Source organism: Peromyscus leucopus, chromosome 2 (assembly GCF_004664715.2).
Source record: "Peromyscus leucopus breed LL Stock chromosome 2, UCI_PerLeu_2.1, whole genome shotgun sequence".
Classification (NCBI taxonomy): Eukaryota; Metazoa; Chordata; class Mammalia; order Rodentia; family Cricetidae; genus Peromyscus; species Peromyscus leucopus.
In genome coordinates this window covers 109,653,068-109,680,590 of record NC_051064.1, presented here as the reverse complement: position 1 = coordinate 109,680,590, position 27,523 = coordinate 109,653,068, and the positions used below count along the sequence as shown (strand labels likewise).

The window sequence follows — 27,523 nt, the reverse complement described above, 5'->3', positions numbered from 1 at the left end:
GAACGGTGACCAGAGGAAGGAGTCTGTTCAAGGCCACTTCGCTTATTAGAGTCTATGCTCTATGGCCCCAGAAAGCGAACTTGAATTGGGGAAAAAGTTTTAGAAAAGATTTCAACTCTATAAAAGGACCTGTTGAAAATGAACTGATTTGTTTTCTGTGGATTTGCTTTATTTCTTTTTCTTTTTTTTTTTTTTTTAATTTCTTTCTTTTATTTGTTTAGCTTTCCAGACAGGCTCTCACTCTGTAGACCTGGAATTCACTATGTAGCCCAGTTAGTCTTGATCCCAAGGCAGGATTACAGGTGTGAGCCACCATACCTGGCTATCAATGAATTCTCTTGTAATGTAGTAATCTGCCTGTATGCTGCATGCAGCACTTTGTAGACACTCCCTCTCAGTGTTCAGGAATCATGCTTTAGATGGGGGCTAGAGCAGGTGAGAACTAAGGTTCTTTGAAACTTGTAGATCTTTGAAACCCATGACTGAGGAGTCCTGCCCATTTTATAATCTTTCACATCCCTCGCTCATGTTCTTAAACAGATGTTCCCAGCTGCCTAGCCGCTGAGAGACCCAGGAGAAGAGCGGGCCGGCAGTGCAAGGACTGAACCTCCTGTGACTTCATCTGTGTGGCCGTTTACCCTCCCAGCCACCCAGTGGGCAGGGCATTCTGCAGAGCTTACACATGAAACCAAAAGAGCAGGGAACTGCTGGTCGTCTTGGAGCAACGGCTTGTTGAAGAGGAGCAGCCAAGAGCCGGGTTCTGGGACAGCACTTTCTTTACCACACTGCAGAAGGACCACTCAGGCTACCATGTGAGGACAGCGGGGCACAGGGGGTACCTTTCAATAACTTCCGTAAGTCTCCAGTAGCTTTGTAGATCTTAAGTCCTGAGGGTGGTCCACGAGGTGTTTTCCTAATTGCTTTGCACGGTCTAGACTGCTAGACCTCTCTGAAGGCAAGGCAAAGACAAGGTAGGTTCTGGCCTCAAAACTGTTCTGGAGTTTGGCACTTCTGGCATTTGGCCTGTACTTGCAAAATAATTTCCCTGAGGGAAATGAGAATGGGTGTTTGCTGACCACTTATACAATGTGTAAATGAGGTTATCAGAAAAATCCCTGAAGTATCATAAACCGATAAAATAGACAACAACAACAAGAAAAACTCAACAGGACAGGAGCAGGGAGGCAGAGATGACAGGGAAGGCGAGTGAGGGTGTCTTTGATGAGTTTTTATTTCAAGGACTTTGGGAAGCCTGCCAAGAAGGCTGACCAAAGCAGAGGCCTGCTGGAAGCTGATGGAGAGGAAGGAACCGACTCTGAGCACCCAGGCTGAAGTCAGAACCCAGTCTGTACCCACGCTCAGTGCCACCTTGGTCTGTTTTATCGAGGCTTTTCTGGCTGAGGACTTGAGACCCACTCAGCGAAACTTTTCAGTGTGGCCCTTGGGACTTCAATGGCAGCCACTCAGACATCAGGGATAGCAAGTCACATCCGAGACAGCTATCTTTTCTGTCGGAAGACTTGAGCCATCCTATTTTCGCTGTGTGTTGTCCAATTCTTTTCCTCAGGCGGCCAGTTTCCAGTGGCCTCTCATGCCCTGCTCCCAGACTCCTTGTCCTGCAGGATTTCCTGCAAGTGCTCATTTTCTGCCTTATGGCTATTTCAAATTTACAAAACGTTCCAAAATACCCATTCGCAGTTTCGGTGGGGGGAGAAAATCTGCTTTGACCCCACCCCCCACCCCCCAGGTATAGGAAACGAACCCAGGGCCTCATGTTTGCTGGGCAAGCCTTCTACTGAACTGTAGCCCAGCGCAGAGAACATTCTGTCTCTGCTCGCTCTGACAGGTGGGCTCTTTTGAATGCCATGACTAGATCCAATCATCTGTGTGGGGCCTCTTCGGGACCGGGCCTCATCAGGTCATCAGCATCTGACCCAGGAGGAGGATGCTCGACTTTTGCATGGCCCTCGTGTTCCATAGTCTCAAAGAGTAGGCGCACTAGTGCCGGCCGTCCCTGGGCTACCAACGCACGGGCCAGGCCCAGGACCTCATCGGTGTGGCCGCGCCACACACGCTGCAGCTCCTGGCGTAGGCGTGCCACTGGGTACTTGCTCTGGGCGTGGCACAGCCAGACGTCCACCTCGCAGCCCACCTCGCCATCGCTCAGCTGCGCCTGGCTCCACTGGGCCAGCAGCGCCTCCAGCAGGAAGCCGAAGCCCTCGGTGTGGCTGGAGCCGGTGTCGTCCAGCTCCACCGCACGCTTGAAGCAGGCTGCAGCGTTAGCATCCTCGCCCTGGACTCGCAAGCATTTGCCGCGCAGCAGCTGCAGCTCTGGCAACGTGTCTCCCAGCTCCAACTCGCCAGCCTTCGCCAGGAAGACCAGCGCCTGGTTGAGCGCTGTCTCATCCACGGCCAGCAGCTCCCGCATGGCGTCCACGCCCATGTAGTAGTAAACCTGGGTGGGGGTGGCCTCTGAGCCTTTCTGTTTCGCACCCTACCCCCCTCATCAGTCCCACCATTTCGCCTATTAATTAGAGAGATTGTTCCTGCCCCCTGGAAAAGCCCGGTAACAAGGCTCTAGTCTGAGCTCCTCCAACACAGAGCCTTATGACCTTGAACGAGCCCTCCCATGTACAATTCTGATGTGGTCACCTTTGGTAGCCTTTCCCCTGAGCACATCACGGTCTACACTGACTGCTGAGAGGGACAGAGGGCGGGGCGAGGGAGGCTTCCAAACGCCATACACACATTATTGCATCCAATCCACAGGACAGCTAGAGGAGGAGGGCAGGGGTGGACATCACTTATTCCTCTCCATCCTCAGTGGCCAGGAAGCCCTTGTCTCTCTTACCTGGCCGATGTCTAGGTAGGTCCTGAGGCCTGGGTACACCTTGACCACTTCCTCAAGGTCGGCTTTGGCACAGGCCAGGTGGTTCCTGTCAGGCATACCCCCGAGCCCCACCTTGGCCCGTTCCAGGTCGTGGACATAGGCTCTTATCCGGACCTGCAGCAGAGGAGTAACTCAGAGCAGGTCCTTCCCACAAGACATCCGCCTCCTTTCTGATCTCACGAAAAGCCAGCTTGCTTCTTGGCAGCAATCAGGGGCATCCTGTGTGGTTGCAGAAAGCCTGGCACCTGAGGCTGGGACCCAGGAGTCCTGGGTCTTAGTTCTGTGCCAGCTAGGGTAACCACTTCCCATTCTGGGCCTGTCTCCCTGCTTATACAGCAGGGAGCAGGATGAAGTAAGATCATTCATTCATTCATTCATTCATTCACCCATTCTTTCAGCAAACATGTATCGAGTGCCCCCACAATCAGCTATATAACCTGGAGGAAGTTTCTTAACACCTGAACTCCATTTTCTAAGCTGAAAAATTAGCAATTCACAAAACTTACTATGTGCCAGGCACTGAGGATACATTGGAAAATAAAATGGCGAAGCGTCTGCTCTCATGGGCTTGTGTGTTAGTAGGGAAAAATAATGAACAGGGTAAGTAATAAACTCTCGTGGGCTTGTATGTTAGTAGGGAGAAATAATAAACAGGATAAGTAGTAAACAGTGTGTCTGCTGTCAAGAAGAAAGAGCAGCTGGGTGGTGGTGGCACACGCCTTTGATTCCAGCACTTGGAAGGCAGAGGCAGGAGGATCTCTGTGAGTTCAAGGCCAGCCTGGTCTACAGAGTTCCAGGAAAGCCAGAGCTGTTACACAGAGAAACCCTGTCTCAAAAAACAAACAAACAAATAAATAAAAGAAGGAAAAGTAAAGCAGGGAAGGACAGAAAACACTGGCAGGTAGTTTGACATTTTCAATAAGAGGTCACTGGACGGCTGGAGAGACGGCTCAGAGGTTAAGAGCACTGCCTGTTCTTCCAGAGGTCCTGAGTTCAATTCCCAGCACCCACATGGTGGCTCACAACCATTGTAATGAGATCCGATGCCCTCCTCTGGCCTGTAGGCAGGCATGCAGAAAGAATACTGTATACATAGCAAATAAATAAATATTAAAAAAAAAAAAAAAAAAAAAAGAGGTCACTGGAAAGAAGCTGGAGTGTGTCAGGCCTGCAGGAAGGGAGAAAGCCAACTGATTATCTATGGGGGAGCATTCTAGGTGGAGACCCAGTCCAGCACATCAGAACAAGTGTTGAGCAGAGCTACCATAGCCAGGTCTGGGCTCCCGAGTCACACAAGGGGCTGAAGCCTCCACCCCGACCTGTGCGTTCCCTTCTGTCATATTCCTTCTTGCTCTGGTCAGCTGAGCAGTGTGACCTTAGGAGCCACAGGGAACAGAGGGAGGAGCTAAGGCTGGCTGTCGTTCTCACCAAGTGAGTGCAGGACCCTGAGGAAGCTGGCTGCTGCCTCCCTGTGCCATGCCCCACCCACAGACTGGCACATGTCTCACTTCCCAGGGGATTCTTAGGAGGATTAAACCGGAGCCTAGCATGAAATATTTTTCATAGCACCACCTTCTGGCTTTAGGGTGAGCATCCTTATGACCAGTCACAACTATATCAACTCCAGGGAAGGCGTTTGCTGTTTGCTTCCTGCAGCCATGGAGACCAGACTGATGGCTGCCAGGTCAGGTGACAGGAGTAGAGATGAGGGGTGGGGGTGGGGGGGAGGGGTACTTATTAACTTGGAGAAAAATAAATGCAGCCTCAAGCAGCTGGGTTCTGTGCGGTGCCAGAGATAGAGCTGGGTCCAGCAAGGAGAACTGAGGGAGGCAACTCTCACCACAGCGAGCGACGGGCAGCACTGAGGCTATGGTGCAGCCCGGTCTCTCAAGAGTCAGCGAGGCTGCTAAAGATGGACCTAATAATAGCAATCAGTCGGTCACAAATGAACTCCTCAGATATGCTTGCTTCCATGTTTACACACACAGCACCAAACTTAACTCTCTTAGCTCAAAGGGCAGCCATTTCAGGTGTCTAGATGAAGATTCCAGGGCACTGGCCCCAGGATCCTTGCCCTTAACCTTTGACCTCTTATTCCTGATGGCAGGATGAGGTGGGGCCGAGGGCTGACTCACCTTGGCCCTGGTGCAGTATGCCTGCCAGTTGAGCTGTGGGTCTCCAAGCACATCCAGGGCCATGTTGCAGGTTCCTATAGCCATATCCTGCTTTCCTAGGAAGTGGAAGATTTTGGCCAGGCGATTCAGGATGGGAGGTTGGTCCTTGGCGATCTCAATGGCCTGAGAAGGGAGGAAGGGAGGGATAAAACATAAGGCTGTGCCACCACAGATCCCACCTACCCGTGGCCAGCACCCACGCAGCTCAGCCATATAGTAACCATATCGGATCCTACACTTTGGGGCAAACCAAGCAGCCCCAAATTCCTTGGAGTCTAGCTCACGGGCACATCCTCAAGCTTCTCCTCCTCTGTCATGGGGCCGATGAGAGGTAGGACCAGAGCCCTCCTCCACCTCCTCATACTTCTGGAGTTTCTAGGTGGGCCAACTCTCCCTGCCAATACTGGTATTGATTGCTACAGGTTCTAAATATCTTGTCTCAGGGCCACACGGCCTTAAAGCGAGCCAGTAAGGAGACCCCAGTAAACCTATCCTTTCCACTAAACCACGGGGGCGGGGTGGGGGGGTGAGAGAGAGGAAACACAGCCTAGGGGAGGACTTTTCCAGGGCCCACTTCAAGGCTGGAGGGACGGGTGTGGGCCATTTAGATGGGGATGGTGTTATCTTAGGCACAGTAGAGCAGGCATGAGGAAACGCTTTTGCTCTGGGTGAGGAAAGGATGAAGATGGAGGGCTGGAGTCCAGTCCTTCCTGGGGTTGGCCCAGAGAAGCAGAGGGCTGGCTCTGGGGGAGTCCAAGTTCACAAAGTGGGTGTACCCAGGACACAGACATACCTTGCCAAAGCAGTCCAGGGGCTCCATGCCCGAGTACCCGCATTCATGGACGCCCATGGGGGTGGTAAAGAAGGTCTCCTTCCTCTCCAGCAGCATGCCAACATAGCACCAGGCCAAAGCTGGGGGGAGGGCAAGAGAGGGTAGGGTTTCTAGGGAGCAGAGAGAGCACTGGCATGGACGGGGACCAGCTCCTCCTCTGTAGGCATCAGCCCCCCGAAGATAGAGAAAGGACAACGGCATGAGGCAGACAGTGAAGACACAAGGTAGAGGACCTCCTGAGGATATGACATGTTCTGGGGCTTACTCTGTGTCTGAGCATGCCACACAGGAGATGTCATTTCAGGGACATAGCTCTTCTGGCCTCCTGGGGGTGGGGGAGTAATATCTGTGATTGTTGTTTGTCCTTTGGAAAGAGTGACTCCCCTGTCTCCAACACAGCCTTCTTCCCTAACCACGGACAGAGGTGGAAGGTGGTGGGGCCACATGCTACACATTCCAGGACGTGGGTCCCTGTCATTGCATGCTCGGTGGGTTTTTGTTTTGTGGTACTCTTCCCAGGTAGCACAGGCTAGCTTAGCACTCACTCTAGGCTTCTGAGCACAGAGACAAAAGGCCCCAAATGAGAGCAAAATTCCTGTGATTTTTACAGTCTGGCCACAAGCTTTGGAGCCTGACCCCCACGGCTCCTCACACAAATGGCCATTCTCAAGGAAAACAACGTGCTGTAAATGTTACTGCTGAACAAGACGACAAGAGGTGCAGCCTCTCCACCCTGCTAGGGTCCCCACACGAACAAGGCCAAGTGACCCCCTCAACTGCTATAAAAGAAACTTCCTCCTCTCAGTGGTTAATCTCTCTTCCCTGTGACTTCCTGGAAGTGTATTTCAGTAAATTCCCTTTGCCTGAGTTTCCATGTTGGTAAATTGTTTTACCACTGGCCCAAACCTTTATATGCTCTTTCATGGGCCACTCAGTCCTGGGACCACAGATCCTGACATCACACCTGGGGCTGCTATGCTAAGGATCCTGGGCTTCCTTGGGTAAACATGGTTGTGAGGTGAACCAGGGTGAGGGAAAAAGAGACAGGGCTAGAGGCAGACAGAGCTATTGACAGGTGCAGGACAGCAGGACGGAGGCTCTTCAACCCCACCTGGAGTTCCCACCTTGGTGTCGGGAGTCCGAGGACTTGAGGACTTGCCGGAGCAAGGCCAGGGTGCGGTTGAAGGCTGGCAGCCTTTTCTGCTCCTCACTGCCCATCTCCAGCAAGATGCCGTCCAGCCTGTGGGCAGGAAAGGGCTGTAGCCCCTGCAGATACCTCCCAGCCACCCCCAGAGTGCTGCCATGGGGCCCACCCACCTCTGCTCCATCTTCTGCCTGGCTTCCAGGCCACACCTCTTCCACCATCCCCAACCCATCTCCAGTCCCGCCCCACGCCTGACCTGATGAACAGTGTTGCCATGGTGAAGTACCAGCTCCTTTTCTCCTCTACTGGGATCTAGGAAGCAGAAAATGACGCGCTGTTTGGAGGCTATTGAGATACTCAGGCTGTTGTTCACAAGGCCCCATGCTTGTGAGCCTGAACTGGAAGAGGCAACAGGTACAGCCTTGATGACAGTGCCTGGCTGGGCAGCCTCGGGCAAATCACTTTACTTCTCTGATCAAAGGGCATTTGAGATTAGCCGTGTGAATCCCCAGTGAAGTGGCCCTCCCAGAGCGGGTGTGGAACGTGGTTTTCCCTTCCCTGACTAACCCGACCCAGTCTCTGGGTCCCCCAGCCTGGGGCCCAGCTCAGATGTGTTCTCCTTTCCTCCCCCACTCCTCCTCCCCACCCCACCCCACCCCCCGGCACCTTCCTCACTTCCCCATCTCTGGGGATGTTCAGTGAGTCCACCGGGCTCAGCTCACCCTGCCTCCCTGAATATTTTTTTCCCATTGTTATTCTCGCCAACCTGGCTGTGCATTTAGACTGACTTGAGCACCCGATAAAATATTTATGTTGCTATTTACGGGAGTAGCTCCTCCCGCCTTGGGATGGAATTTTAATGAAAACCAATAAAATCCCCAGTGCATGTCGGCAGCTCTGCCTCTGGCTCCGGCCCCTCCCCCACATTCATCTCCCTACCTGCCCCTCCTCCTGCTTTCTCAGCTCAGGTCTCACTCCCCCTCACTCCCCACACCCCTCCCCCTCCAGCAACATTCAGATCAGCCAGCATTTCTGAGCACCTCTGAGGTGCTGTGGGGCTGCGGCCTTGGGGGACAGTTGAACCCTGACATTACGAGGTTCACAAGCTGGCTAGGGAAACAGACCGGGTTATGGAGAAGCCTGGTTTGTGTGCCAAGGTTCTCATGCCCATTGCCTGATCTCACAGCAAACCTAGGGCCCAGGTATTAGTTACTTTACTGAGGTGCAGAGAGATGAGGTGACTAGCCCAGGATAGCTCAGCTGCAGATGGCAGAGCCCGGCATCTGATGTCTCTCTCCATAGTCCATGCCCCTGTCACCATGCTAGATGGTTAAACGCTGGAGGAGGGGCAAAGTCTGATCAAGGCCCTGAGAGCGATGCAGACGGACCATCTACAGCAAGGTGACAGACACCACTCCTAGCCAGAGGAGGTACTTTCTTACTTTTTTTGAGACAGATTCTCTGTGTAGCCCTGGCTATCCTGGAACTCTGTAGACCAGGGTGCTTGAATTCAGAGATTCCCAAATGCTGTGATTAAAGATATTAAACAAAGGACTAAATACTGCCCAGCTAGAGGACATATTTTCAAGCTGGGTCTGGAGTAGGTTGTGGTACTTCAGAGGGTGGGACAGGGATCAGGGTGTCTGGTGGGATGGGGGCCTGGTTTGAGCAGGTGCGTGGGGATGTGAAGAAATGAGTAACCTGGAGGGCAGAGAACAGTGTGTGTGAGTGGGGTGGAGGGAGCCGCAGCCAGTGAATGGAATCTTGAGTAAACTCTGTGTGTCTGTACAATTGTGAGTGAGTGAGTGAGTGAGAGAGAGAGAGAGAGAGAGAGAGAGAGAGAGAGAGAGAGAGAGAGAGAGAGAGAGAAACCTGGAGGGCAAAGAACATTGTTTATGGAGTGAGGTTGAAGGATCCAGAGTCACTGGTCCAACGCTGGGCAGTGAAGACAGGAGAGGGAAAGTGGGTCCCATCTTGAAGGGCTTTGGCCTGGCAGGAAAGCCAGGTGTAAATGCACAATTAAAATGGACAGGATGGAGGGCTGTGAGAGCCCTGAGGAGATGTCCTCCCCAACCCAGAATTTCCCCCAAGGCTTTCTGGAGAAGTGGTTCTAGAACACAGTCCTCGAGGGAGAGAGGGAGCTACTCAGAGGGGTAGAGTGAGAAAAACTATTCCAGAACTGGCCATGATGGGCAGAAGTTCAGAGACGGCAGGAGGGTGGTGTATGGGGTCTGCATGTGACCAGAGCTGGAACCCCTAACCCAAGGAGTGGGGGGAACCAGTGGGGAATATCACGAAGAGCCAAAGGATCGGCCTGAAGACCTTGCTTCTGTGGCCCGTGGGGTAAAGAGACAATGGCAGGTGACCTGTCAGAAGTAGTGGGACAAGACACACTGTCACCGGGCAGGTTTATGCTAACTCAGGCATGCCCACGGCTGGTGTCCCAAGGGTTCAGAGACAGGAGCATCGGAAGCTTGGTGATTGTAAAGGATTTCAATTTGGGATGGGCTCCCAAAGTACAGATTTGAAGCCCATCTGTAAGGCAGTGGGGAGCCATCTCAGGGGTCGGAGCTGGGGAGTGCCCAGCTCCCATGTGTACCTTTCCATTCATAACACCCCAGTGGGTTAAACCGTTTCTAGGTGGGACTCTGTACACCAGGGCCTTGACTGTGATCGGCACTGAGTGGAAGACAGAGGGGCAGGCCCCAAGGGTTCTGGAGTATCCTTGAGAAACGGGGAACGTTTCCCAAAGCACAAAGCAGGGACAGGGTGTTAGATCACTTCTCTTGTCCTTACACAGGACCTTGGAAGGAAGGGAGGGCTCAGATTTATGGAACACCTTTTATGGGCTACCCTGGTCAGACACTTGCCCATGAGTGGTCTGTGGTACCATGGGCCGCCCGGCTCCTTGTTAGTGTGACCTCAGACCTCTGTTCTGGTCACAGGCCTGTTTTTTGAGCGACTAATGTGAGTTATGGAGGGAAGAGGCCCCAAGCTTCCTTCCATATTTCTGATAAGGGATGGGTCCCAAGACATTCAATTATTTGCCCAAACCTCATGTTCAGAGAATGACAGAGCTGGAAGCTCAACCATTCCCTCCATGGTCCTAACCTCTAGCCTGTCCCACAACACCGTTACCAATCTCCTTATGTATCCAGGGACACTGGGACCTGAGAGGTGGCGTGATTGACCCAAAGCTCCTCCAAGTGAATTAACATCAAGGTTCACAAGCAGGCACTCCCCCACCTCTCTGCTCACTGTCAACACCCTCACAATGGAAGCAATATCCCCTCCTGGTGGCACTATCCCTGAAGGGCAGGGGCAGCTCCTAGGCCTTTACTCTTCTCTCCCCGCCTCCCCCCCCCCAAATTTGGAGTCTAAACTGATTTTCAGAAATGTAGCTATTTGACTGACTGATGTAAGGGACAGATCTCAAGTGTAAGCCCTGAGCAGATCTCCCTTGTGAGTGACGCTGAAGGAGGGCTTCTGGGTTATGGACGGGGTCAGCGGGCATGGAGTGAAACTGAGTGACCAGATGGACGGGAAGCCTCAGAGTGCTGCTGGGTTCCTGGATGCTGTGCCCTCTGCAGAGCAACGCCAGCCTGAAAATAGCCTGTCCCTTTAAAAGTCCTGGCTGTTTCAGAAGCAGCCGCTGAAGCTGTTACCAGGGCAACCTGACAAGCCCCAGTGCATTAAGTTAAACAGGCCTGTGGCTGCCAGTGTACTGGGGCAGAAAGGAGGGGATGCTTGCCTCTCTCTTGCTGGGGAACCTCAGCGGGCAAGGCAAGGGGCAAGGCAAGGGGCACAGTTCCAGGGTTCCCAGCTCCCAGAGGCAGCCTGGGAGGAGGCCAAGGCTGAGAGTGCCATGGAAGGAGTTTCTGGGACTGCCTGGTACGAGCTCTGCATGGGACACTCCATGCTCAATCATCAGTGCCCTGAAGGTCTGAGAGGGGCCAGCCAGCATCAGAGCCTAGGCTCCAGGCTGGTCTCCATCCTGGGGCAGAGGGGCCAGCCAGCATCAGAGCCTAGGCTTCAGGCTGGTCTCCATCCTGGGGCAGAGGGGCCAGCCAGCATCAGAGCCTAGGCTGCGGGCTGGTCTCCATGCAGGGGCAGAGGGGCCAGCCTGTGTCAGAGCCTAGGCTTCAGGCTGGTCTTCATCCTGGGGCAGAGGGGCCAGCCAGCATCAGAGCCTAGGCTTCAGGCTAGCCTCCATCCTGGGGCAGTCTCAAGAAGGAACAGCATGAGGCCCAGCCTGAGTCTGCAGGGAAAGCAGTCACCCTGGGACTAGCTGCAGGTGAGAGTGGGCAGTAGACCCTGGGGAGTTCCCCAAGGATCAGCCTCATGCTCCCCTGAGTGTCTTGTCATTTTGTACCCCCACCTCCCCCCCACCCCAAGATGTGGAAAGCAGGCAGAAAGCGGCCTCTGACTTCCAAGTTCCCACTCTTTCCACACTAGCTGCAAAGAGCCAGGGTTTAAACAGCAGTGACCATTTGCAAAGCACATTCACACAACTGAATTAGGGCTCCAGAATGTCCTGCATGGAGGGGAAAGTGAGAATCATTACCATCTTAGTACAGCTGGGAAAAGTGAGGCAAGATGGTGTCCTCAGAGCCACATGACTGACGTGAAAGCCTGGGCCGTGAGACTCATGAACAAATCCTGGCAATCCACCCCCCCCACACACACACCCCTGTTTAACGAGAGAGTGTCTTCCTGCATGTCCTGGGCTAGCTTGACATCATCCTGCCTCCATCTCCTGCTAGGATTACAGGAATGCACCATCACATCCAGGCTTAGCTGTTTGTTAGATCACACAATTTGACAGTCACAAATTTTACTGTGCAGAACACAGCGTGAGCTAGCCCGTTTCCCTCCCTCAAGAGTTACTTACTAGGGAGAACGCTTGTAGATGAGGCAGCCGTAATAGAGCGGTGAGTTCTCGGTGAGATCTCTGTGAGTTCCACGCCAGCCTGGTTTGATTTGTTGTTGTTGCCTTTTTTTTTTTTTTTTTTTTTTTTTTTTGAGACAGGGTTTTTATATTGTAGTCTAGGTTGGCTTCAAACTTGTGGCAATCCTCCTGCCTCAGCCTGGGTGTGTTAGGATTACTGTGTGAGCTACCAGGCCCGATTTAGAAGTGCGAATTCTTGACTCACCCCTCTGTGGCTCTAGAGGTATGGGCCCAGGAGGCTGCCTGCTAACAGCCCTCTCTGCTGTTCTAAGTTTGAAAGCCACTGGCTGGTCTCCCTACAGAGGGTGGGATGAAAAAGGGCTGAGAGGGACATCCCTTTTCAGCGGGCTAAAGGATCAGACCTGTCCTTCCCAGGAATGCCTGAAGATCTTGCTTCTATGACTCGTGGGATAAAGAGACAAAGGCAGGTGACCTGTCAGAAGTAGTGGGATAAGACACACTGTCACTGGGCAGGTTTGTGCTAACTCAGGCATGCCCACGGCTGGTGTCCCAAGGGTTCAGAGACAGGGGCATCGGAAGCTTGGTGATTGTAAAGGATTTCAATTTTTTTCTCATTAAACCCTTGGTTTACAGAGCTATAGACTTCTGATTAGACTGGATGGTCAACTAGGTTCTCAGAGAGTATTTACCTGGCAGGGTGAACTTTGCCCTGGCAGCTGCTCCTTACATTCCAGGGAGGCCCCCCCACCCCATGACTAATGCTGTCCTGGGAGGGACTGATGGAAAGGAAGAAACCTTCCCCCAGGTCACTGGGCTTGCGGGGCAGAGTGGAACCCGATTCTCAAAGCAGCCTCCGAGGGTATAGTGTCTTTCTGGTACGGATTAGAAAACAGCCTAAGTGCCACGGCTCAGCCCCACAGCCTGGGTAGAAGGGCCAGGATCCCTGGCCTCGTGAAGGCTGACCCTGCTGAAATAGTCACATGGTGTCAGACCTGCCTAGGAATGTGTCCTTCCACCACAAGTGGACCGTCTTCAGCGGTGACACAGCCAGCCTCCGGGCACACCGACAGGACGGGGAGAGGTTCCTCCCCCACCCTGCTGCGGGCACTAGTGTTCTCAATTACTTGCCTCATCGAACAAGAGTCTGGGGATTAACAAAAGTTTGAGGTCCCCTGCTCCAACCAGGGATCCTGGAAGGTCACTGAGCCAGCCTCTGTGTCTGTGAACATCCTGCCCATCTAAGAAGCTTGTTGTGCCGGGTAGGGAATGGGCTGGTGGAGGAAGCTGGGGAATTGAGTGCGATGCCTTGGCTGTGAGTGTCCGTCCTCATCTTGAGTTCCCCTGGAGCATTTCACCTGGACTTCATGCTCTGAGCAGACCATCTACAACTCCCTGCGGTCCCTCAGTCTGTCATATCTGCAGGCCCTGTGGAGCATCTTCCCTCTGGGGTCCCTACATTAACTGTACCTTGAGGGGCCACATCTCGGTTTCACTGCTGTGGACCTAAGTCAGACTCCAGGGTCTGTGGTGGCTGTGGGTCTGAGGGAGTCTTGTGCCCTCTCGAGTAAGAGCAGTGAGCCTCGCTCTCTTCAGTTCCCCCGTGGTTCCACTGTGCAGAACCCTATGGACATGATTTCTTCTGTAGACACAACTGAGTCAGATGATTGGATATGATAAGATAAAAAAGGGAGATTATGGAATCTACTTTTAAAAAGGAACTACTTGTTTTAAATAGGATAAGTAATGAAATTTTTCTTGTCTGAGTTTCTCAAATGTTACTGGACTGGACATTGTTATATATTAATGGAGTTTTTGTCTGAATCTTTCAAATGTTAATGGACTAGACATCATTAATGTAATTCTTGACTGTATATATTGTATATACTTATTGGATATGGTTTTTTATGTATTAGTTATAAGCTTTCTAAAATTTTAGACAAAAAAGGGGAAATGTGGTGGTATTGTGTTCCCCAAAATATTGTGCACCTAATAAACTTATCTGGGGATAGAGAAGAGAACAACCACAATATTAAACATAGAGGTTAGGCAGTGGTAGCACACGCCTTTAATCCTAGCATTCCAGAGGCAGAAATCCCTCTGGATCTCTGTGAGTTTAATGCCACATTGGAAACAGCCAGGCATGGTGACTCATGCCTTAATCCCAGAAAGTGAGCCTTTAATCCCAGGGAGTGAATCAGAAAGCATAAATATATATATATATATATATATATATATATATATATATATATATATATATATATATATATATCCTTATAAGGCATGAGGACCAGAAACTAGAAGCATTTGGCTGGTTAAGCTTCAGGCTTTTGAGCAGCAGTTCAGTTGAGAGCCACTGGGATGAGGACTCAGAGGCTTCCAGTCTGAGGAAACAAGACCAGCTGAGGAACTGGCAAGGTAAGGAAGCTGTGGCTTGTTCTGCTTCTCTGATCTTCCAGCATTCACCCCAATAACTGGCCTCAGGTTTGATTTTATTATTAAGACCTTCTAAGATTCCTGCTACAGATGATGCTAAAAACAACTGACCTCTGGGGTCCCGTGTCTGTGAGAACATGGAGACCCAGCCCTCGAGGTTACCAGGTAAGTGGGGAAAGAAGGCAGCAGCAGCCCCAGAAACAACCAGCAGCAGAATGAGCGTCTCCAAGGACATCACCAGGAGGAGGCAGGACTGCGATATTCTGAGCCAGTACGCTTGACTTCAGTCCCGGCCTGTCACTCATGGCTGTGTGCCCTTGGGCAGGGCTGCACCTCTCTGAGCCTCTGTTTCCTCATCCGTGGAATGGTGTTAATAACTCGGCATTGCTAGCATTTCTATGAGATCAAGTGAGATGATGTAGAAAAATCACAGGCGTGCTCAGCACCCAGCTCATTAGCCCGTGGTCTGACTTCCTCCTCCAGTTGGCTTCATCTGGCTTTATCCATCCTGAACCAAATCAGAGCACCCAGAACTGTGGAGGTGTGTGTTCCCAGTGTGCACACAAGGACCCTGGGTTTGCTGACTGAGGGTCCCCTTTCAACCCTGCTAGGCATGAAAGATGGAATGCCCACTCTCTGTGAAGCTGGCCTGGGCCTTCACTTCCCTGCCCTCCCGCATCACCGATGATGAAATCCAAGTGCAGTGAGTGCACTGGGTCCCCCTGGAAGGTTGCTTTCCCTCTGGATCTGCACGTGAGGGGAAACACAAAGCCTAACAGGAAGTGGGTCCCTGAGGTCGGAGTTAGATACAAACGCTAATGAAAGGGAAGTTCTGAGCTCAGACCGCCCACAGGCTCCAGTCGTGGAGTGGGACTTATTACCAGGCTTGCTGTGAAGCGTGGGGAGGGGCTTGTGTGTGAGTGTAGGGGCATGCAGGTGTGAGTGCTCACTTGTGTGGGCATACCTGTGGGCAAATGGGTGTTCGTGTGTGTTCACGCATGGATCTGCACGTACATTGGCAGGCATGTGTTGTACAGGACCCCTCCCCACCCCAAGCAAAACTGCCACCATTTCCCGGAGTTCTGCTGGCCTGCTCACAAAGCTCAGTACAGCTGGGCCTGTTGACCTTCCCTCTTAGAAAGAGGGGCAGAGAGAGAGTCACGGGACCCTCAAGCTGAGTATCTTCCTCCTCCTTCCAACCATTTGTAGCAATTCTGCCCTAATTGCGTATGGCCTTGGAGTCCTGGGGTGGGAGGCTGGAGGATTCAGGTGGGGAAGGATTATGGAGGAGGCTCTCTCCACACAGACAAGAGTCATCATCCACACTGAGTTCAGACTTTCCAGTCAGGCTGCTTCCTATGTCCTTTCCTGTAACCCTTCACCTGCTGCTTGGCAATAAGCCTAATAAACTCATTGGCTCCCCAGGGTAAATTTTTGTGCACTTACTTGTACCTTGCTTTGTTACTGGAACCTGGGGCTGGGGCCGAATCTCCACCTGATCTGTGTCTAAAGACAAATCTTGCGCTCTTCATGTCGACGGAACCTTGAGATCTGTGACCAGGGATTGCTGCAAATCAATCAAGTCTTTTTCTTTCTCTGCTTCTCCCCACCCCAACCCCCGCCTCTGGGTGCGTGCATGCATGAGTGCGTGTGTGCGTGCGTGCGTGCGTGCGTGCGTGTGTGTGTGTGTGTGTGTGTGTGTGTGTGTAAAGGTAGTCTTCAGAGGAAGGGAAGAGTGATAAAAGCAACACATCTCTTCATAATTTTGTCCAGAGAGAGGAGCAAGGCTCAGGGGTATAGCTCAGCAATAGAACGCCTGTCTAGTGTAGCGAGGCCTGGATTCCACCCCCAGCGCCGCAACCCCAAACCTCTCCACAGGGAATGAAGAGCGGAGACTAGACTCTCCCCTCTCACACACCAGTTATCAGTTGAAGGATGAGCTCCACGCGGCCTCCTTGGTAGTAGAGGTTAGATGAGCAGCTGCTACATTCCTACAGCCATTTGTCCTCTGGCCTCCAGGAGCTCCCGATTCATCCCGCCTGTCTGCGGCAACCCCTCTCAACAGGTAGAAGAGCTCCTGCATTTCACAAGCTGAGGTGGCCACTGTCCATCTCTACTGTGCCCACAAATGCTCTTGAAGCTGCGAAGCTGCTTCCCACCCGGAGTGCCTCTACCTCCTGCCTTCAATGATCTCCCTAAGGATGGCGATTGGCCTACCTGAGCTCTCTCAGCAGGCCCCATCCTAGATTTCTGAGAGTTCTTGGGAGGGGGTCTCCCTCTGACCACCCTCTCTTATCCCGGAGAAAAGCAAAGGCCTTGAGGCAAGCCAGGATGGGACTATCAACTCCACTTCCTAGCTTACTACCCTCAGGCAAACTGTTGGCCGAGCCTCAGCTCCCTCTCAACTGAACCATGGGGTTCTCCTGTAAGAAGAGGTGGGAAGGTGCCCAGAGGGGGCAGCTATGTGAGGAGGCCCCCAGAAGCAGGTGACATGTGGGATAGACTTTGACGGATGCATTTGCTGTCTAGGCAAGAGGGCAGTCCTACTTAGGGAGGGACAAAGCTACCCAGGACGTCTGGAGCATTGTATGTCAGGATTGCTGTGAGAGGGGCCAGGGCAGTCAGGGAAAATGTGGCTAAGGAGGCAGGTGGGACCCAGTTTCAGGGCCCACGCCAGTAGCTCTTCAGTCATCATGCGATCTCTACAAAGCTTCAGGCTGCCTCCTTCTGGCCCTGACTCCTGCCCTAGGCCAACTGTCTCTGAAGTCCTCATGCTCTATAAGCTCCTGCTGTAGGGCCTTTACAGACATCATGCTGGAAACGCCCTCATCTTATCCGTTCTAACGGATTTCTACCCCTTCCAGAAGCTTCCGTCAGTCACCTCTGCTGGAAAGCATCACTTCTCTGGAACTTGCTTTTCTATTCCACAGGACCTGGATTTTCCAGGTCACTGCTGATGCCAACATTGGGTCCTCATGTGCCACTGAAGTCCATGTCCATGGTCAGGCCCCAGGGAACCAGTTTTATTTCAGAGAGCATGCTCTCTGGTGCTCAATATTTAGAGAGTGTCATGTGCCATGGGCCTGTGGCCTCAGGCAGCCGTAGGGGCATCTCTAACTTGTCCTTTTGGCTTCTGGTCCCAGAGGAAGGGCTTGGGTAAGGTGATTAACGGAGGAACTAACGCTTGCTTTCTCTGTTGTTCAGGGGCTTCTTAATGTTGGGATTTCTTAAATACAAGCCTGGCACACAGTAGGTATAGATAAATGTAGAGAAATTCAGTAACCACCTGCTAGGCATACCCAGGTCTCTGTAACGTTTGACAGGATAATCACAGTACGTCTCAGGGAGCGATCCAGAGCTCAGTACTGGCATCTGTGAAGTCTGCATGGAGGCCAGAGTCAAACAGCTTGTTTAAGCCACACAGCAAAGCAGTAACAGAGCTGAATGCTCCAGCCCAAGTCCCTAACTCTGATGGCCAAAATCATCACTGTTTTTGTATTTATTGAGCACGTACGCAGTACCACATACTTCATGAGCATGGGCATGAACACCGACAGACGGGCAGGAGGCAAACCCTACCTCTCCTGACCACAGCTGCTCTGCACAGAACCGAGAGGGAGCTCCCCAAAGCAACAGCCCCTCAGGATTCCATCCTGTGGCTGTCCCCTGGCTGGGTGGTGGTACCTGCTGTGGTTTTTGCTGACTATACAGACAGGAGCTGGCCTCAGTGTGCCGCCACTCCTAAGCCTTTGCCTCCCCGACCACCTCCTCTAGGAAGCCTTTGTCCCCCTGAACACCTCCTGAGATCGGAAAAGGACCCCAGTAGCTATACATCTCCCTTCCTGTGTTATTCCACAGATGGGGGAATGCCAGTGTGGGGGAACCTCCACTGTGGGTCTCCCTGAGGCCGGGTCCCTGAGCCTCCAGCTCCCCACCCAGGGCTCTTTCAAGCACCATGCTGTTGCTGTGACCTGTGACCACAATCACACTCAACCCATACAGTGCTGGACGCACTAGCCACGCCCACTGGCCTGGCTTTCAGGATGCAAAACCAGAGGTCCCTGCCGACTCCGTGTCATGCTCCCAGCTACACCCAGCTTGGGGGTGGAGGAGGCTTTGTAGGTGAAGAGATGGAGGATCACCTGTGGCTGTCTCCGTACAGGCCCTTTCTAGGAACTTTACGAACATTAACTCTTAACTATGCCATCAACCAAATGGTGCCGCCATCATACTAATGAGAAAGCCTATGACATGCATGCCATGATTATCTCATTTCACCAAGAGGGGAGGGCACTTGGAGAGCCAGGTATCGGTTGACTGGAGCTAGAGAGCTCAGGGAGCGGGGACTTGGACCTGGACCCTTTCAGCCACGTCCTCTCTTGACCTCTATCCTGTACTGTTGTCCTTGGTTCAAGTCCGCACCCTCCAACTTGGCCTCCCTGAAGCCACCATTCCAAGATTTCTCCTTAAAGAAGTTGTACCCTTTGGTGGCAAAGACACCCAGGATGTGTGTGGAGGCTTTGTGAATGGAGACATGCCAGAGCATTGCTCTCGAGAAGATACCCCCACACACACACACACATCACTCTTCCATCAGCCTCAGTGACAGGCGCCTCTGGGGTGCCCCCAGTGAGCCCAACCTGCTGGGGCTCCCCTCCAGTGTAACCCGCTCCCCTCCAGTGTAGACTGGACCCATTAGCTCATTTCTAAGAAACAGAAAACAGCAAAACACCACCAACCAGCTAGGAACTATATACCCTATTGATTATGAACTAGTGTGGCTGCAGATGGTCCCCAGTCAGGCAAACCTTCAGAGGACACCACAGCCCCACGCACAGAGTAGAACCACACCTGGATCCCAGACCCACGGGGATGCTCTATCGTAAGGGCTTATTGCATCGGCTGCTGAACCTAGGACCCTTGATCAGCGGGAGAAATGACTACTCTACTCGGGTCTACTGAGTGCCAGGACCTATGAGTGTCGCTGTGTACCAGACTGGTTTACGGTGATAAATCAGAGGAACACTGTCCCTCTCAAAAGCTGTGAGACTGAGCTGGAGGGACAGCTGGCGACAGTGACGGAGAAGCTGAGAGGATGCGATGACCAGCCTGGAATCATGGAGGCTTCCTTGGGAGGGGAAATCTGAGGCAAATCGGGGAGCTACAGAGGGCTCTGTGGGCCACAGGAGCAAGAGCTACCCCAGGAAGAGGCAGATAAGACACAGGAAGGCAGCCCGCCCACGGGGATGGAGTGGACGTGGGATATAGTGAAAGCCTGCATGGAGGACCGAGGGCCTCAAATGCCACTCCAGCCTAGGACTTGTTCTTCCAGCCCGTGGAGAGGAGGCTGAGCTGAAGACGTGGCCGGTGAGATGCAGCCGATGTGTCAACAGCTGAGGGAAGCATGGTGCAGGAGAATTCCAGAGGCTGGACTGGCAGAGGAAGGCCGGGGAGGAGAAGGAAACCCTTCTAAGCTGAGGCAGAGGAGCTGACAAAAATTGGGGTCTAAATGGGTAGGTGGACGAGGGGAGAGAGGAGGAGGAAAATCTGCCAGGTTGTTGGCGTCTGATTGTGCCTCTTATTAGGTGAGTGTGCAAAGGCTCCACAACAGGTACTTGCTGGCAGAGGAGGGAGAAGGGATGAGTTAGCCTAGTTGGATTTGCCTTGGTGCTGAAACCGAGAGCTAGGTAGGCAGTACCCGAGAACCCTGGGCGGGGAATGGTGGCGGGCATCCCTGCAAAGGAAATGGATGAGTCCTACCAGCACTCACCTGCTGCCCATAGTCCAGCGCCCGGTCGTAGAGCGCGATGCCTGCCTCCAGCACCTGTGCGCGCTCCTCTGGACTGGCACAGCCCACGTCGAAGCCGTGTGCGTATCCTTGCTCTGCCAGGCAGCGGGCGGCACGGAGCCGTGGGTCTCCTGAATCCTCGGGGTCCCCTGCCAGGCCCATGAGGGCCGCCAGTCTCGCGGCGCACGCCTCCTCCTCTTCCTCCTGGCCCAGCTGCCCGTAGACGTGTGCCAGATTGGCCCAGGCGTTGAGGTTGCCAGGGTCTTCGCGGGCCACCTCCAGGAAACGCTCGCGGGCCTCGTCCAGCTCCTCCAGGTAGAAGGAAAAGGTTCCCAGGAGGTGACGCACGGCAAGCAGCTGCGGCGAGGCCACCAGCTCCAGCTCCTGCCGCAGACCCTCCCGTTGGAGCTTCAGGTCCCGAGTGCGCAGCTGAGCCGGTGAGCGCGGCTCGAAATTGAGCTGCATCTCCAGGTGGAAGTGGCCGGGCAGGTAGTCCAGTTCCTCGATGAGGGTGTCCAGGTCCTCGGCCCCAGCCTCGGGCTCCGCCATGGCTGCCCCTGGGCTGCCCTGGCCCCTCCTAGCTCCCAAGGCTTCGGAGGACAGTGGATGGGGCGGCCCGGAGGGAGCCCCGCAAGACAGTCCTGGGCACCTCTTGCAAGTGGGTGGCTCCCAGAGCCGGCCGAGGGCTCGCCCTGTAGGTGCTTCCGCTTTCGCTGCTAGACATCAGCATTGCACAAACAGGTGTGCCTGAAAAACAGGTGTGGTCCGTTGCCACAAACCCGGTGAGTGGCGAAGGCAGATTTTGACTACTCAGCAGACGAAGAAACAGGCTTAGAAGAGAAAGGTGCTGGCCAAGGTCACAGAACCAGGGCATGCCTAAAGAGACCTGGAACCTCAGGTTGCCCAAGCCGGCCCGGTCCTTTCTCCATTGGCACTGCTCCGCCCTCCATACGGAGCTGTCAGGACAGGCCTTTCCAGCTGCCTTCCTCACTCCAGCGCTGTGGTGTGGTCCAGTGCCCTTCCGCAGAACACGGCAGGCCAGGTCTTTCTCTGGCCATTATGCATCTAGACTCACTTGACTATCTCTGCCTCTCCTGTACTCAGCGGTGAGCCCAGACGGCAAGAATCAGGCTCCCAAGAGCTGCGGCTACTTTTTCTTCTCCATCCCTAACAAAGCACAATTCCTTATGCTCCTCCCGGATGCAGTCACCTCCGAGGGGCGGAGAGATAGAGAGGTAAACTGAGGAATGCTGCTCTGGATATGCGTGGGCTGCCCTTCTCTCCGGACTGGTGCCCAGCTGGTCCTGCTCCCTGCCCCGGACCTCAGTTTCCTTGCGCTATCTTATCTCCCTCTCAGGTTGGAGCAGTCACCTGGCTTCCAGAGTGCAGGTTGGACTGTGGTGCCCGGTGTGGCAAGGCTTCCCGGCAGATCTGGACCTTGGACTGACTCTTTCTCACAGATCCTGTGTTTGGGCTCTTGTCTCACCCTCCTCGGAAGGATTTCACAAAAGAGGAGTCTCCTTAGTGAATTTGAGGAAACACTACTTCAGCAGTATTTTCAAGTCAAAACATTTGGGTGCTGTTTTTACCTACTAGCTTTAGATTTAAAACACAATACACTTAATGGTTTTTGTTTTTGTTTTTGTTTTTCGAGACAGGGTTTCTCTGTGTAGCTTTGCGCCTTTCCTGGAACTCTCTCTGTAGCCCAGGCTGGCTTAGATCTCCCTGAGTGCTGGGATATAAAGGATTTAATATTCTTTAGTGCACAGTTTACGTTAAGTTGCTGTCCACCATGAGCTGAAACAATCTCCCATTGCTTTGGAGTATTGGGAGGAATTTTCAGAGAGCTTTGCTTTTTAATTTTTTTTTTTCAAATTGTGGCAGTATAGTTCATATATAAAATTCCAAGTGACTTAAAAAAATTTATTGTGCGTGTTTGTACGGTGGGGCCACACGTGTGTCATGGCATCCCTATATAGATCTGAGGACAACTTTCTGGAGTCTGTTTTTTTCCCCTTCATTTGGGTTCTGGGGCTTCAACTCAGGTTGTCAGGCTAGGTAGCAAGAGCCTTTACCCATTGAACTATCTCCCTGGTCAAAGTTTATCTGTTTCTGTTTGGTTTTTGAGACAGGGTCTTTCCATATAACTCTGGCTGGCCTGGACTCACTATATAAACCAGGCTGGCCTCAAAACCACGTAGATCAGTCTGCCTCTGCCCTTTGGTGCACCGCCACTCCCAGCCATTTTAACCGGTTTTTAACTGTACAGTTTATTGGCATTAAGCATAGTCACGTTATCACCACCTTCCATTTCTGAAACCTTTTCGTCTTCCAAAATTGAAACTCCACATCTATTTAAATAATCACTCTCACCAGATGTGGTGGCTCATGTTTTAGTATCAGTTACTCAGTAGGAGGCCAAGGCAGGGGGATTGCTAGTTCAAGGCTCACCAGATTGGCCGGGCAACATGTGAGACCGTCTCAAAATAAAAATAAAATTTTTTACAAGGATTGGGGATGCAGCTCAGTGATGTAGAAAGGATTCCATCCCAGTCCTTTCCCGGCCCAAATCCTCAAGTGCCTGGTAATTGCCATTCCACCTTCCCTTTCCACAACTGAATATTCTAACACCTCATGCAAGTGAAATAATATTTGTTCTTTTCTTTTTCTTTCTTTTTTTTGGGGGGGGGTTCAAGATATAGTTTCTCTGTGTAACAGTCCTGGCTGTCCTGGAACTCACTTTGTAGACTAGGCTGGTCTCGAACTCTGCTTCCCAAGTCCTGGGATTAAAGATGTGCCAGCACTGCCCAGCATATTTGTTCTTTTGTATCAGGCTTATCATTTAGTATAATGACTTCGAGCTTAATCCATGATGTAGCATGAGTAAGACATTCCCTTTTTATTTTTGCAACATTTTTTTTCCAGACAGGGCCTCCGTGCAGTCCAGGTTGACTTCATACTCACTGTGTAGCCCTGGCTGGTCCGGAACTCTCCCACTGCTGTGGGACCCCAAATGCTGGGATTGCAGGTGCACACCACCACTGTTGGACAGCTTTTCCTCCCTTTTTTCCAGACAGGGTTTCTCTGTGTAGTTTTGGTACCTGTCCTGGATCTCGCTCTGTAGACCAGGCTGGCCTCGAACTCACAGAGATCCTCCTAGCTCTACCTCCCCAGTGCTGGGATTAAAGGCGTGCACCACTACTGGCCAGCATTTTTCTCCCTCTTTAAGGGTGGGCCATATGCCATGGTCTGTATTGTCTATACCTATCACTCTTTGTTCATCCATCATTTGCTGGTAAAAACATGGGTTGTGGTAACTGTGAATGATGCTGCTACAAGCAGGGGTAGCGTGTGTGTGTGTGTGTGTGTGTGTGTGTGTGTGTGTGTGTGTCCTGATATTGTGGCACACACTGAGAAGTGGAATTGCCGGGTCACACTGTAATTCCATGTTAATTCTTTGAGGAATGTCTGTGCCGTTCCACAGCAGCGGAACCACTGTATTTTCACATCAACAAAGCACAAAGCTTCCGATCTCTCTACATCCTTGTCAGCACATGTCCTTTCCTCTAATTCTGTTCACATTCACATCCTGATGGGTGGGCTAGGATTTTGATCTGACTCTAAGAAGAGGAGTCCGAGTTGGGAGAGAAGGGAGTAAGTGTGTGAGTATGTGTGTTATAGACACTGGAAAGGTTTGAAAAGGTTTCAAACCAGTGGTTTCTCAATGCAACTTAGGGTGTACCCCGGGGCTAGAGCTGCCCCTAACTGGAGCTCACAGAGTGTGGGGAAGAGGTGGCAGAAGATAAGATAAAGGTAGAGGGTGAAAGCCCCTCACAGAGTCTCCATCCTAGCTGAGAAGCTTGGCTTGACTGCCCTGGCAATGGAGTCTGGGTAACTACAGATCTCTCAAGTGTTGAGTCCTGGATGGACTGTGACTACATAACCTTATTAGATGTGACCAGGACAATTTATTCTGTCTGTGTCTTAGCTTCCTTTCCTGCATAATGAGAGTGGGGATGGAGAGGTTGTGGTAGCATCCGTGAAAGAGAATGAATGAGTTGGCCAGACAAAGAAGTTTCCATCACGGGGAGGGGTTGGACTGTCCAGGGCAGAGGCCTCGGTACAGAGCTGACTCGCGGTGGCCTGCTCCCTGTCTTGCAGCTGGGACTCTGACCCATGGACCTTGGTTTGTATCTTCTCCTACTCCTTCAGCCATCCTGCAGCCAAGAGGATCACTGTAAAAGAGAAGATACAAGCAGCTGCAGGCATTCCCACAAGAGTGCCAAAGGAGGCCCAGGCTGGTAGAAAGGCCTGCTGCTCGGTGCAAGGCCAGCCACAACTCCATGACACATCAGTAGAGCTCTCCAAGGAAACCCCAGTCATCTGTCCTGTCCCAGGTGGGGAAATGGAAGCCTCATGAGCATACCTTGTCCAGGGTCACCAGCTAGGAAACACTAAAACCAGGCTTCCGATGTATGAGTCACTGAGAGATTGCACTACATTCATTGACTCATTTCTCATCACTCAACAAATGTTTACTGCCCATTTCCCAGTGACAAGTACTGTGGCAAGAGTGAACGAAACAGTCCCTTTCTGTGGGCCTCTGAGAGGCCCTTCCCAAGGGCTAGGTATGACTCTGAACTCTTGCATTGGAAGTAGGTCATTTAATCTTCTCAGGAGTCTGGGAGATAGAATATTGCTTCATTTTCCAGGTAATGGTGCTGAGACTTAAGGAGATGACTTTCCTGAGGTCCCTATGCTGGCGAGGGATGGAGGCCATGGCTGATGCCTCTGACCACCAGCTCAGTGGTGTACTGTGGGCACGCTATCAGCTGTGACTTATGTGGCTACCGGGCCTGGAACCAGAAGTCCAGCTCTCCATTTAAATACCAGCTTTGGTGGTGGTGGATAGTGGTGGGGGGCTGTAAGAGGCCCTCTGTGCCTCTGGGTTGCCATTGGTTGGATGCAGGACTGCCCATGTCCTCTGGTCTAACTCCAGCTATCCTGTCACCCTGGGGTGTAGGATCCGTCTCTGCTGATGGCCCTTGGCAGGATCTGATAATGATAGAGAGACATCAGACATTTTCATAGCACAGCCAGAGGATGCTCTCTGTGGGGGAAGGTAGGAGGAGGAAGAGCTGGTCATGCCAGGTTGGGGGCACACCCTCCCTCCTTTCTTCATTGAGTGAGCGCTTCCTTGTTTGGGATTCTACTCTTTGAAGCTTGAAGTATCTGTCTAAAGGCCGAGTCCCACCCCCACCTCCTCCCTGCAGCCTAGCCAAGCTGCGTAGGTCGTTGGTTTTCCCACCATACGCAGAGGAGGACAAGGACCGCATTTGGGTTGCGGACATTCTTCAGTGTCTGCTCAGAGTGGGTGTCTGAGTATGGACCGGTCCTGATGCGACTATACATCCCACTGATGTTCCTAGACCCTCCCTTCACCTACCTCTCCACCTTACTGGCCCTCCCCGAGTTCCTCCCGGTAGGGAAGGAACAGAATTCCCAAGTCTGCTCTCCGGTCGGTTTCTGTCAACACAAGGTGGGCATGAAGGCGGGCGATTCCTGAGCCTGAGCTTTCCCAAGTCGGAGCAGAAATAAAAGGATTCTCACCAAGTGACAGGAACACTCTCATTAAACCCCAGGAGGGATCCTCAGGTCTGCGGGATCCCGAGAAGGGTCTCTGGCGAGGCCGCACTGGGAATATAAAAATGAATGAAAACGTCAGGGGGCAGCCAGCACGCTGGGGAGGTCCCACGCGGCACGAAGCAGGTCTGTGCTTGCTGAATCACAACGCCCGGGTTGCGGGTTGCCTTGGCAGCACGCGATGTCAGGGCCGTGTTGAGTGCGGGGGTGGGGGCAGGCTGGAGGCCAGGTTCAGTGGGACTCCATGTCCCCCGCGCAACACCATGTCCACCACCACCCCGAAGTGGTTCAAAGGGGCGCCCTTCGGGGTGCAGAGTCACAGGTGGGGCCCAACTGCTTCTTGGTCTGGCATCCAGAGTCCAAGGGAGTTCCTGTGGGCCCCACCAGCTCCTCTGCCCCGGGAGCGGGAGGCTAATCCTGAGGCCTGGAGCCCGCGGAGGAAGGGAAGAGGGCTGGCTCGCCCCTCCCCCACCTCTCACTTCCCGGCCCAGGCTCTGCCACACTGAGTCTTTCCTCCTCCTCCTCCTCCTCCTCCTCCTCCTCCTCCTCCTCCTCCTCCTCCTCCTCCTCCTCCTCCTCTTCCTCCTCCTCCTCCTCCTCTCTTCTCCTCCTCCTCCTCCTCTTTCTTTTTCTCCTCCTTCATCTTCCTCCTCCTCCTCTCCCCAGCTCCTTCTTCTCACTATGTAGCCCTGGCTGGCATTGAACTCACAAAGATCTGCCTGCCATAGCCCTCTGCATGCTGGGATTAAAGGGCGTGGACAACCACGCCTGGCCTCTAAGTTCTTTTGTTTTCTGTTACACTTCTGTAATAAGTTCTTTAAATTATTTCTAGAATATCTTCTTTGTAACATATTCAGAGAGGCCACGGGCCCTGTCCATGAAACACTCAGCTAAAAAGTTCTGAGTAGGTTTGCAGCCCAGAGGTCATATTTCTTTTCTTTCTTTTCTTTTTGAGACAGTCTCTCTACATCACCCTGGCTGTCTTGGAACTCATTATGTAGACCAGGCTGGCCTCAAATTCACAGAAATCCACTTGTCTCTACCTCCCAAGTGCTGGCATTAAATGTGTGCAACACTATGCCCAACTGCCATATTTCTCTTTATATTATATTTAATATAGTTGTGTATAAATGACCCGTGTGTCACACATGGTTCTAGGATCTGAGGTCATGAGGTGGTATGGATAATAATCATATATATATATATGTTATTAAAAGTATATTAGAGATGATGTCAAGTGTACACTAAGCAGTGTAGCTGTCTAGAGGTGGGGAGGATAATAAGGACTTGGGAACAAAGGATGAAGCTGTGAGGAGAAGCAGAGCTTAGGTGTGGTGGTTAGTGGCAGAACATCTCTGGAACGCTCAAAACAATGAAGCAGATCCAAAGTCACTTCCATGGGCCAGCTAAAGTCATCTCTCCTGGGAAACCAACTCCCTTGTCCCCCAGGGCTGCCCCAGCCGGGACCAGATGCCAGGCATTGGGTTCTCACTTGGCTACATAACTCTCTAGGTTTGATGTCTCCTCTGTTTATCCTAACAAGAAGAAGTTAAGCACCTTCACAGAGGCCCCGTACTCCAGGCATCATTCTGTGGAACAGGTGAGCCTGCCTCCTCTCACGTGGTCTGTGTCCCTCGCCCTACCCACCTGCGCATGCTTCCACCCAAGCCTGGCTCCCACCCGGGCTTCAGCTGTGTTTGACAAACTCCG

General features: G+C 52.5%; 2 protein-coding genes across 2 annotated transcripts in view; one reads left to right on the top strand and one right to left on the bottom strand.

The window, feature by feature from the left end:
• Positions 1–1,207: 1,207 nt before the first annotated feature.
• Ttc22 (tetratricopeptide repeat domain 22) lies at positions 1,208–21,561 on the bottom strand. The gene is made up of 7 exons (XM_028890263.2): positions 20,153–21,561; positions 7,297–7,352; positions 7,021–7,136; positions 5,858–5,976; positions 5,026–5,187; positions 2,852–3,004; positions 1,208–2,455 (listed from the first exon to the last, which is right to left on the bottom strand). The coding sequence occupies exons 1-7, from the start codon at positions 20,717–20,719 to the stop codon at positions 1,880–1,882; spliced, it is 1,749 nt and encodes a 582-aa protein (XP_028746096.1). The 5' UTR covers positions 20,720–21,561; the 3' UTR covers positions 1,208–1,879.
• Positions 21,562–26,033: 4,472 nt separating this feature from the next.
• The window catches only part of Lexm (lymphocyte expansion molecule), a 29,517-nt gene continuing 28,027 nt past the window's right edge, over positions 26,034–27,523 (top strand). The window contains exons 1-2 of the mRNA XM_028890034.2: positions 26,034–26,135; positions 27,326–27,413. Of these exons, the coding sequence (XP_028745867.2) occupies positions 26,077–26,135; positions 27,326–27,413 (147 nt within the window). The 5' untranslated portion in view covers positions 26,034–26,076. The remainder of the gene's footprint in view (positions 26,136–27,325; positions 27,414–27,523) is intronic.

Bases quoted from the DNA above. Each gene is read 5' to 3' on its own strand.
- Ttc22 (XM_028890263.2), bottom strand. From the start codon at position 20,719: ATGGCGGAGCCCGAGGCTGGGGCCGAGGACCTGGACACCCTCATCGAG. The intron at 7,137-7,296 runs GTCAGGCGTGGG...TCCTGCCCACAG, and splicing joins ATGGCAACACTGTTCATCAG to GCTGGACGGCATCTTGCTGG. The intron at 2,456-2,851 runs GTAAGAGAGACA...ACCCCCACCCAG, and splicing joins CCTACCTAGACATCGGCCAG to GTTTACTACTACATGGGCGT.